This window comes from Anabas testudineus, chromosome 3 (genome assembly GCF_900324465.2).
Source record: "Anabas testudineus chromosome 3, fAnaTes1.2, whole genome shotgun sequence".
NCBI classification, from domain to species: Eukaryota; Metazoa; Chordata; class Actinopteri; order Anabantiformes; family Anabantidae; genus Anabas; species Anabas testudineus.
Genome location: NC_046612.1, coordinates 24,440,371 through 24,452,571, shown reverse-complemented (window position 1 = coordinate 24,452,571; position 12,201 = coordinate 24,440,371). Strand labels below are relative to the sequence as shown.

The following is a 12,201-nucleotide window of genomic DNA, read 5'->3' as shown; positions in this document are numbered from 1 at the left end:
CAGTTCTTTTTTTTTGGGGGGGGGGGGGGGGGCAGTCCAGTAGCTAGGCTGCAGAAAGCGCCCTTTGACCACAGGGTGAGCTTGGTTGGCAGCCATCCAATCCCGCTGATGTGTCTTTGAGCCAGATCCAGCTCCAGAGTCAGTGTTCTGAAACCTCTCTTGACTTCTGACCTGCTGTGGGCACAGAACAGGGAGGGATGTTGTCAGTGAAGTTCAGAACTCTTTGCTCTTACACCTTTGATGCATGTCAAGTCCCATTTTTCCTGTGCTACATCTTCATGTCAGGAACAATAAAGTGGAAATTTTCAAGCCTTTTTTTCTGCAATTGACAGACTTAAATGTAAATAATTAAAATGAATGCCATTTATATTATATGAATGATCTGCACTTCACTGGTATTCACAGTACAAAAAAACTCAAATAACATCTGTGTTACATTTAGATTGATCACTTACTGCCGCATTTTAACATTACACAGCCATCATAAATGCTATGACACATCAAAGGTTTGCTGTGAATCAGGTGTAATACTTCACAATGTAGAGACACATAGAGACAACATAACTGATTACAGAGAGCACATAGTAAATGATGGCTGCGTTCCATTCAATTGTACATTAAGCCATGACAATGTGACAGTAAAGCTGCCAGTATGATTCTTTAAGTGCTTTGTCAAATGGGTTGGTGTATGAATTAGATGCACTATCTTTCACAGGTTTGTGGTTATAAAAGTACAAATTAATAAAAAAAAAAAAAACTAAGGGGAGAGATTGTTAATGTTGTGAATGCCTATTGTAATTGGAAATCTGTAGGGGCAAACAGAGGCACATCATCAGCAAACATTAGTGAAGTTCAATTGTATTGCTAATATAAGTTTATCACAAAGCTAATTGATTAAATCATGTTGCATGTTATGTTAGCACAACTGAAAGCATGTAGGTTTAAATGGAAAACAAGGATAGTACTAAGTGAATCTAAACTTTTCATCATATATGTGCCATTCTCACTATGACTCTTGAGTATCTGTGCAAGTTTTTGATTGTTTTGACAGTAACAATTTAGTAACATGTTAATATCTCTGCAGGTGATTGGTCATGGGAGGCAATAATATGGACATCGATTGGTTGGTCTGTGTCTGTTGGTCTTGGCCTGCTGTGCTGCATCTATGTGGCCACACTGCATGAGAACGACCTGTGGTTCTCCAACATCAAGGTAGCCTTCACTGTTAAAATCTTTAGGCTAGGTGAAACAAACATTATTCATTTTAGTTAGACATTATTTAGTCTGACAACTCAAATGTCTGCTGTCTAAAGGCACAGTACAGCAACAGCAGTGGCACTGCAAGTCAGCAGTCACTTGTTAAAGATCAGCTGGTGCAGCAGTCATGTTTGTCAGTGTCTTAATGTTGCGAACCTCTCGACCTGAGCTTTTTACAGTCAGTTAATGATATTGATTGGACAGTTTAGTCAGTGTAGAAATGTCAACCGTTTCTAATGGCTCAGGAAATTGTTTCTCTTAACAGCAGATGACTTTGTTTAGCCCTGATTTAGCGTAAAGTTTAGGTTTCAAAGGTTTTTTAACAAATTCTTAAAAATGCATGAGACCAGTTCACGGTTACAAGTACACTTTATGTTTAAAAAAAAAAACAAAACAAAAAAAAAAAAGTCACCACCTGGATTTTACTAAGCAAATAGGTAAAAGCTTTCGACTGGATAAGTACTGCAGTGAATAATATGTCTCAGCCAGCAAAACACCCGAATGTACTGAATGACCAGGTTTTTCCATCAATGGATTTTTTTCTTTCCTGATGGCATATTCCAAGATAACAATGCCAGGATTTATCAGGCTTAAATTGTGAAAAAGTGTTTCAGAGAGCATGAAACATAATTTTCACACATGGATTGGCCACCACAGAGTCCAGACCTCAACCCTATTGAGAGTCCTTGGGATGTGCTGGAGACGACTTTACATAGTGGTCGTATACCTTAATCAATACAATATCTTGGTGTCAAATGAGTGCAAGTAGTAAAATGTAGTAGCTTATCAAAATCCTGCCATGGTGAATGCGTGCTATAATCAAAGCAAAAAATCAGTCCATGAAATATTGTGTGCAACTTTTTTTGGCTAACCAGTAATGTGAGCACTTACATAATATTAGAATTGAATTAATGAACAATGCACATTATAATATGTGTTGTTTCTCTTATGTATTGGCTACACCTAAATTTAAATTAGCAGATTTCTGAAGGGGATTTTGTTACTGTCTATGTATACCACAGTGAAATGAATTAGGGTTGCTGTTCGCTGGTGCTGGGAGATCACTTTTGTGAGGCTTTCGTTACTAAGAAGCAGAAATTACCGTATTGACGTACTTAACACTTTTATACGGGGGTTATTAGGACCTGACATCTATGCTTAAGACTCATCAACCACATCACAGATATTTAGGGATGGAAAATGTCTCCCAGTTTGAACTTTATAAACCCAGGAAAATCACTCACATTTTCTGCTTATCTCAAGAGGAAAAGTAGCTTGGAAACGTGCCAATCAGACACATCTCCTCATCCAGTTTTCTCCCTAAAATGGCCTGCAAACACGTCACAAACACTTCATCCTGGAACAAGATGATTGTTTTTCCATGCACTGCAGAGAACTGATTTTCAAGCCCATTAAATGAACCACACGGAGCCCTGAAACACCAGGGTGATTGTTTGTTCCATTGTCCTTTTTAGAGTCTGTTTAGTGTTATACAGCAATAGAACATTGTGCCTTGCCAGATATGGTGTAATTTTGAGTCACCCTTCCAAAGCTTCACCAAGACTCTGGTTTACATAGACTGTACTGTCAAAAACAGATTTTGAACAGGTTAAGTCAGGTTAGAGTCATAACTGATGAAAAATGCAAATTTACATTATTGTTGTGTGTTGTTTCTGCCTCATTTAGTGGTGCAGTAATCACTTGTCATTTGTTTTGGTAGGTGAATGAGCCATCTGAGGCAGGTCACTTTGGTGTGGCAGGTAGTCATTTAAGCTGGTTTGCATATGATACTGTAGGATGCGGCGGCCCATCAAGTCCAGGGTCATTGCCTCACGACCTGTTTCCTCATGGCCATATGCTGCTGTGTCCCTGGACAGGACACTGAACCCCCAAAATGTCCACAAAACCCCAGCCACTTGGGTGCCAGTTCCAAGACAAGGTAGAAAATAGGGAAGGTTGCATCAGGAAGGACATCTAGCGTATAAAACCTCAGTGAAAGGTGGAGGAGGAAGTATCATGGTTTGGGGTGAATGTTTTCTGCAGCAGTCCTCTTATACAGCTACATGGCAGAGTGAACTGCATCAACCAGTAATTAATTCCAAGGGTTCACATACTTTTCCCACTAGCAATATGAGGTTTTTAGGTTGTTCTTAATGAAGACATACATTTTTTTGGTGTTATTATTTTAGACCCATCATATTTGTTTACTCTTAACTTGGAGATCACTTTTTATGAATTAATGCAGAAAAACACAATTTCTTTCTTGCCATATATGATGTGTGTGTGTGTGTGTGTATATTATGCTACTATGCTAGAACAGAAGAAAAACTGAGAAATCAGGCAAAACAACTAAGCAGGCAGGCCCTCACAAGTCTGCCACTCAGATTTGGTCTCATTTATTGGCAGCAACTCACTGTGCCAGCCAGCTGCTTCATCTGTTTCTCATGCAAATGTGCAATGCGTCTTGACCCAAATAGAGGCAATCTGCACAGGATAATTTGTGAGTGTTTGTCACAGGGAGGACAAAGCTGCACATCCAGGTAATTGAGTGGAGTCCGTATGGACACAGTTTGTGGTCCTGTGCTGTCTTTTTTTTCTGTTTTTTTTTTTCTGTTACTGTGTGTATGTGAAAGGAAGAGGCAGACAGATGCTTTCATTCATAATAAATGCAGGTCACTTTACAGGCCTTGTTCACCATACATTAAATATTTCTGTTTGTGTGTGTGTGTGTGCGGGTGTGCATGTGTGACTGTTTCTGTCTGTTAATGCTATCAAAGCCTCTGAATGAGAACATGTTCACATAGTGTTGGCTAGATGTGAATATTTTCTGTGAAATCAGCACAGATCCACAGTGGCACATTCAAACTGTAGACAGGAAATCCAAATCGACTACATCCAGTACTTTTTCAGGTGTGTTGTTGTGAGAAGCTGGGTAGAAGCTGGGTTTGACCTTCTCTCGCAACCTTTCTTTGTACATTTGTTACACAACTATTTGTGGCAAAATGCGAATAAATGAGGTCATGTCTTCCCGGCGAAACTGTCTGAAAATGTTCTGACATTATCCACATATTTAAATGACGTAAGCCCCCTCCCTCCCCACCTCTCAGTGATGGCTGGCTATTCACTCTGCCTTCTAGTGTGTTTGTTTTAAACAGGAACAATCACATAATTTGCACTTTATTTGTTAATTGTTTTTGCATAGTACTGCCAGCATCTTTAGGTTTATCCACTCTGGAGGCCAGATGACTCAGATTGTTTTTTTTTATCTCAGTTATGTAGTCCAGCAACTGCTACTTCAATGAGGACACTGGGCTAAAATAAACAGAAATATATTTTGCGGATTTAGTGAGGAGCAAGCCCACATTCAATGCATGCAACATAGCCAAGCAAAAAACCTTTTGCAAGCCATTGCAAATGGTGCAGAGCACAGCTAACACACTGTGCAGATGCTTGTGGCTATGCCAGCTGAAGTTTGACCTTAACTTGAACCGCTTGCTGTTGCTCCCTTACTCAGTTGAGATGATATATTTAATAAACTGACCTTGAAGACCTGCCGGTCTCTCTCACTCTCTCACTTTTACTGTTGCGCTTACGGTCTCAGACACACACGTACTCTAAAATGTCTCCAGGTCAAGGAGGACGAAAATGGCTGTGAAACATGGTGGAAAGTAAATGTGTGAGTTTGGAAGTCCTGCCTGCTCGGTGTTGGTACTTTGTGGTTGTTGCTGCCAGACGTGACCATATGTGACTGATGGTACCATAGTGTTGGTAGTTTGTGGGGATTCTGTGATGAAAAGGGAACATTTTTAATCATCTCAAATGTAGTTTCCTCACCCTCAATCCGGTGTATTGTTGAGGGAATATGGTGGCAGTGGTCTGGAGGGGTTTTTTTGTGCCTTTTGTCTTTTTCACACACACTCGCACACCCTTACAATGCTTATTATCGCCAGCCCTCCTCTTACACATTTAGCCAGCTGGCTTAATATGGTCTCCTGAATTCAACAGGTGTGAAGTCATGTCCATGTTGGTCCCATTGCCTAGCACTTTGATTCAGACACAGGCTCACTGCCTAACACCGGATCCAGATCTAAAAACCATCAGACAAATGTTTCCCACATTTTCCGAACGATGTTCCAACATGTTCCACGCACTGCTCTCCACCCCCAGCCATTTTTTTTCTGTATGCATGTGTATTTTTCTAGGCACAAGGTCACTAGTAGTCACTTCTCTTTTTTTCCCCTCTCTGTTGCTGCTCTACTTATCTACAACACATCTTGTAGTTTGCAGACTCTCTGTGGCCCACTGTTTTATGTTTGCTTTTCTCTTCGTGCTCAGTAGCCGATTTATGGTGAAAGATTGCTTTTTATTTTGAAGTCTCTGTTGGAGATCAGGGGAGGCAGACGCCCATGTTTAAGTTCTGGAAGACATAAAGCAGTCGGGAGATGGAGCAAGGCCAGCGCTGGACGGATTGTTGAAGCACCACATTGAAGAGATGGGAGTTATTCAGAGACCCATAAAGAAGAAATGGTAACTGAGAGAAACAGAGAAGAGGATCAGTGCCTTCTGAGGAGTGAACTAGCTTTAAGTGTAATGAGCAATGTGTGAACTTGTTAACTAGGCCTGTTCTCTTTGACCTTAATTTAAACTGAGGATTAGCCATCTCATCAGAGTTCTTGGTGAAAAGCCAGAGCTTGTTTTGCCTCCGGCAAACTCAAAAGAAGGATTGGGAAAGGAAACTAGCCGCTCATTCCCTCGGAGAAAGCTTTTGCATATTTCCTTTGGCAAGGCAAGGAACTTGAAGCGATTAAAAAGCTAATTTATTTGGACCGACTTCAAGAAAAGAAAAACACACCGCATTTACATTTATTGCTGTAATGGATTTGGATCGGTTCTATAGCTCACTCCAGGAGCGTGCTGTTTATCTACCTGGATTCAGCTCATCAAAGGATCCAAGAACGTATTGATAATCTCCGTCTTATCAGGCAATGGAGCTTCGTAAGAGAGTAAAGCTGAGCAGGCTGGAGCATAGTTTGGGCCTTTCAGAGGATGCTCCAGCTGAAAGGAGATGCAGCCGTTATGTGAAGTGGAGGACAGCACGATCTAATACCACACATGAAGGGATTCTAGGGGCGGTTTCTCTGCTCGAAGGATCCGCTATTTGCTCCGGTGTAGGCGTTCTACTCTGTTGTCCTTGGCGACAGTGCGTTTCCATGGCATCAGGGCTGTTACTGGCTGGGCTGCTGGCTCTGACTCAGGCCTGGTGTGTTAATTCCATACATGAGAATCTGCTGTGGTTCTCTCAGCTCACGGTAGGAGTTATCACTTGTATTACTGACAGATTTAATTTGAACATTATACTGTATTAACTGAGGACACTGACGACAAGCTGTTGCTCAGAGTGACACTCTGAAGTTTCACATTCCAACTACTACAGTATGTGCCAGTGAAGGCATTGTTGTTGAAGGTAGCTACTATGTGCTGCATGAACTCCTGCCTCGTGGTCATTGTGTTTTAAATCTGAATACATCAGAATAGTTAAAAATAATGTAATATCAGTTGAAATGAGTCAGGCAGCATGTAAATATACAGTGCTTACAAAATTTATTTTGGCTTTTATTTTTACACTGATCATCAGAGATCTACAAAGCAATCCATTTTCAATAACTAAAAATAGAAAAAGATAGAATAGCAAATTAAAAAAGTAAATGATTGCATTACTCACCACCTCCTCACATAAATGATGATGCAGCCAGTTGTTTTTTAGAAGTCTCACAATTGATAATTAATTAGATCACTAGTGTTATGTGAATGTGTTACAGGTAATTTTAGGGAGGGAGGACACTAAGAAACCTGTGACTCCTCTGGTAGAGTTAAAAGCTTCTGCAGCTGTGATTACAGAGAGCGTGCAAACCACTGTTGCTAATGTTCTTCACCATTTGAAGATGATGATGATGATGATTTGAGGAAACCACTGCACATCAGTGTGGTCATTTGTACATCATCACAAACAAAATGTAAAGCATGGTGATGGAATCATCATGCTTTAGGGATGCTTCTCTGCAGCAGGCCCCATAACGTTTACAAAGGTAGAAGGTAAATGAAAAGCTGATGTAGTCTGCAAGAGAACTGCAATATGGGAGAAGATTTGTGGTCCAGCAAGACAATGACCCCAAGCTACACACAAATGGCTTTATAACAGCAATGTTAAGGTTTTATTCTGGCCAAGTCCAAGTCCAGACCTTATTGTATTGAAATTGTGGCTGGTGTTCAAAGGTGTTGTTCAATTAAGATCCCCATGGAACCTGAACCCAATCTGCAGTTTTTGCAGAGAATAGTCAGCAAATGTTAATATTCAGATGTGCAATGTTGTTTGAGACCTATCCTAACCTCGTTCTATTGTTTTTACACTGAGGACTGTCACTTTGCTTACAGTGTCAGTCTTCAACATGTCTCCCTGTATCTGTGCATGTTGTAGAGAGGTGTTCACTGCCAAACAATGAATACTATCTCTCCATGATATGAGCCAGTGACTCTGCCCCTCAGGAATCAAATCATTGCTGGAAAAAAAAAAATTATCACACAAAATGGCATCGTATTAATACTACAGAAATGTTTTCCTTTTAATAAGCAAAACTTGGGATTTATGAGAATGATCACATTTGTCGGTGGAGGGACAGTAATCCTGGAGAAACCATTAAATCACATAACCAATATTGCAAAAAAAGAAAAAAGTCTCTATAGTGGAAGAATTTCTGCTTAGTCAAACACAACTATTTACAAATGGAATATGATAGAAGATGATTAACTTAATATTCAGCAGCTGGCATTTCACTGTTTGCTCTGTTTTTACCCCCCAGTGGAACAGTAATCATCCATTGCAAGCTGGAAATCTCTTGGGAAGATATCTTCTAAATACACGCACAAAAACCGTGTCACCTGTCACATTGTTACTTTTGATGATTATGAATGAATTGGCTGAGCTGTCGCTATCACTTTTAATGACTTGCTAGGATTTTTTCTTCTTATTTTACAGATAGAAGAATTGCTTGCTTTCATGTAACCAAATTCACCTTTCTTTGCTTCCAGGAAGTGGAGCGGGAGATCTCCTTTCGGACAGAGTGTGGACTTTACTACTCATACTACAAACAAATGTTGCAAGCCCCATCCATACAGGAAGGTATACTGTGATTCCTTTACTTTTTAAGCACTGTGTGCCATTTTCACTGATCTACACTCAAAAACCTGACCATTAGCTCAGTTTGTTCCTTCTGTATTTAAAAAATAATTATTTTACTGAGTGGTGGCTACTGGTATTTAAACTCAAAGGAAGCTGTTCAGTTGGAAGCAACAAACAAACCTTAAGCAGATTTAAAAAAAAATTAAAGGTAGAATGATAAGACATTATGACAAACTAAGTGTGTGTTGCCCTTTAGAAGTGTACTTCCATGGTACTGTAGCTCTTCTGTCCTTTATTAGATATTCTGACTGTTTACTTCCATCCAATTAACCTGTGAAAGTTCATTCCAGAAGTCTTAACTTTTACTTCCTATAGTTTGAAACATGGTCTTCTGATCTCAGAACTACAGGGGTAAATGTGACAAAATTCACATTTTTTTTTAGCAGACCCAGACACCAGCTGGCTGTCTCGATGTACTCTTACAGGAAGAACAGTACCTTTTTTTTCTAACTAGACCAAAGAAGTCACTTCAGTTTCTTTTGATGCACAGTCTGGTCTGGGGGAAATTAGTCTTAATTATTTTGTTCTCATTATCATGTAAGATTTGTAGTTGGAAACTAGCTTAATTTCCCACTAAGGCAAACCACTGAGCTCGAGGCTAATTAGTTGACGAACTGGCTGACCTACCTATCTGTCTCTGTGTTTGCTTTTTTCCCTCACACATGACACGAAATATATGAGAGACAGGACAATAGCTTGATTCGCAGAAACTACAGTAGTGTTGCTTATTAAGGGTAAATGGGGACATTATGATAGGAATGGTAAGGAGAACGGAGTGATGGGATAATGGACATTAGAAGAAATGAGAAAATAAGAGATTGAGGAGGGAAAGGGAGAAAAAATAGGTTAGAGTAAGGAAGCCAGGGTGGAGAAAAACAGGAAAGAATGATAGGAGAGGTATAAAGACAGAGGGGTAAGATAAAGAAATGCTATAGGTAGAAGGGATGTAAAGGGAGGGAAGGAAAGACAGAGGAAAGGAGGAACGTAAAAGGATTAAGCAGACAGTTAAAAAGGAAGAGATAATGGAGAGTGGGCTGTGTGTGGGGATGGTAAAATGCGCTTTGTTTATGGAAAACAGTGCTGGGTTTTATGGTCTTACATGGATCAAGAACTCAGCAGGGATCAGGCTGACATATCCCAGCCTGCAGCACAAACTCAGCTCTCTGTTGCTAGTTTGGTGTCACACTTAGTTTCAGTCAAACCAGATACACAGTAATGATACTGCACCCGGTGCCCTATTTGGAATAATAACACCAGTCAGTGTATAGAGTAATATGATGTAACGGCCTTTTTAAATTATGGAAATTGCAATTGTTGAAGAATAATTGTAGTTTATCTCTTCTTTTAGAAACTTTTTAGTTAGTTCAGATTAACCATAAATAGTTCCTTAAAGCTATACCAGCTGGTTTTTGGCCACTATGGGGCAGCAGAAACAAGCAGTGAAGACCGTTATTAGTAGCAGCATCCTTTTAAGTTGATATAGTGAACAAGCAACTATTACAACATAGGAGAAATGGACACAGTATCATTCATTCAGAGATGTCTTTGTGGCAAAAGTTACAAACCATCAAACCAAAGCACTCCACAGAGTAAGACTAAATGATTTGTCAGTATTGCAAGTTAACATAGCGCTATTTTCAAATTGCAAAAAAGGTTTGATTTAAGCCGAAGTTAAAATGTTCAAATGATACAAATCCTCAGAGAAGGTTTTGTGGCAGGAACCGGCGTTGTGCTGCCTGTGTGCAGTTAGGTAGTGACCACAAGAACACCACAGATCCCCTCCAGCATTTTAAAAAGCTCCACAGGGCCAATAGCAGATATGACGTCATTCTTTTCAGTTCTAGATAGGCCTTCTTGTTCTCATCTATACCTGGTGTGTGAGTAAAAAGTACAGAATCACATATTACATGGAAATCATTATAAAAAAAGTCGTATTATTTGTCCACTTTGTTTATCCCTACCATAGAGCAAACTGCAGTATCATGTCGTGGTTCTCTGTGCTTTCATCTTTATTCTTATCTTTAGTCATTGTTATCACGTAAAATACTGCTTGAAATGTTTTGAGAACGTAGGACGTAGAAGTACAACAGAACCTTTTAATAAAACTAAACAAAGGAGGGGAAGTCTGAGGGCTTTCGAGTTTGAATGCACCTTTGCATCCAGACATCCATTTCACTTTCAGCAATTAAGGAATTAAAGTCAAGCAGAACAATGTGTGGTTTTAGTGCTTGACAGAAATTTCAAACACTGTTTTTATTCTTTAATGGCGCATTCCACTGTAAATGAGCAAAGCGAACTTTGAGAACAATACCTCACTGGTTTTCACACACAGCCAGTATTAACCGTCTGTGTCACTTTCAATGTGTGTGTGTGTGCGTTTGTGTGTATATTTTTAGGGCTGTCAGATTTGATCCATGACAACTTGACAGAATCCAAGAGGACCATTAATCTCCTGCAGCGAATGAATATCTACCAAGAGGTGTTTCTCAGTGTTCTCTACAGATCGTTGCCCATACAGGTAACATATCGCTCAGCTGTCAGCTATTTACAATTTGCTTGTAAAATATAAAAGATTAGTGTAATAACGGCTACTACTGACAAATGAGTCACAGTCTCTTGTGTCATTTTAGCACATAAAACAAAGCTTTCTTTTTGTGTGAAAAATTGTACATAACAGTCTAATAATATTTAGATTTTCTGTTCATAATTTCTGTTCTTCAATGTTCATTTTATTGTAACTATAATGGATGACAGTCATATTAGGAAGCTGTCAGGCATTTGCAGCGCTGTGGTATTCTGCATTTCGGTGTTGTAGCTTAGCCCACTTGCACTTGTCACACTGCAGCAAGAGGTCCCTGTATTGGCATATCAATTAACTGAGAAACATCTACTTAGCTCCGTCAGTGATCTCACTGTGTGACAAGAACTGTTCAGGCCAAACTTTGAAAATGCCACAGTACTCCTGAGTGCCTGAGTCAGTCACTGTCACTATACTCGGCTCCCTGTCTGTTCAGCCTAATGAACTAATGGTTTCTGTGTGCGTGTGTGTGTGTGTGTGTGTGTGTGTGTGTGTGTGTGTGTGTGTGTGTGTGGTCCAGTCTTATCTGGAGCCAGTGTATTTCTACATTTACACTGTGTTCTCGCTCCAAGCGGTGTATGTGATTGCTCTGTACCTCACAGCATGGCTCCTGTCTGGCTCCTGGCTTGCTGGTACGCTCACTGGGGTGTGGTACATCCTCAACAGGTTGGTAATAACTGCGAGTTCATGTGTATTAATGACACAGTGAAAGGCAGGGGGCGATATGCCCCCTCTCAGATTCTCATTTGACTCTGTAAATGTACACGTGAGCTGAGATGATGGGATTTTTTTTTTTTTTCTTTCTGTTTTTTCTGTCCGTTGTTTAACCTCCTGATCTGAGCGGGCTGTTTTGAAGTTACCTATAGTTATAGTCAATTTGAAAGCATTTATTTCCTTCAACAGTACCTTTCAAGTCTATGTGCTCTGTATAAGAGCATCCAAATTAACAGGTTTAGCATGTACAAAGTCATCTTTAAGACAGCTAAGCAGTAAAGGTCATTGAATTATGATTTCTTATACACAAGGAAAACATTTTAATGAGCTACTTGCCTCAGCAACTAAATTATGTGAATGAGGCAATTTTAGTAGATGTTCTTTTATGTCACGTGTGAATAATTTTTTAAAGACG

The 12,201-nt window shown here is 39.8% G+C and overlaps 1 protein-coding gene across 6 annotated transcripts in view; it reads left to right on the top strand.

Moving 5' to 3' along the window:
• dpy19l3 (dpy-19 like C-mannosyltransferase 3) overlaps window positions 1-12,201 on the top strand; it is a 46,603-nt gene that overhangs the window by 935 nt on the left and 33,467 nt on the right. For 3 of the 6 annotated variants that reach the window (XM_026378051.1, XM_026378049.1, XM_026378050.1), the window contains exons 3-6: window positions 1,085-1,212; window positions 8,344-8,434; window positions 10,891-11,012; window positions 11,593-11,738. In XM_026378051.1, the coding sequence (XP_026233836.1) occupies window positions 1,085-1,212; window positions 8,344-8,434; window positions 10,891-11,012; window positions 11,593-11,738 (487 nt within the window). Of the gene's footprint in view, window positions 1-1,084; window positions 1,213-5,504; window positions 6,567-8,343; window positions 8,435-10,890; window positions 11,013-11,592; window positions 11,739-12,201 lie in introns of those variants that run through there. The other 3 variants (XM_026378052.1, XM_026378048.1, XM_026378047.1) reach the window with 2 other exon arrangements.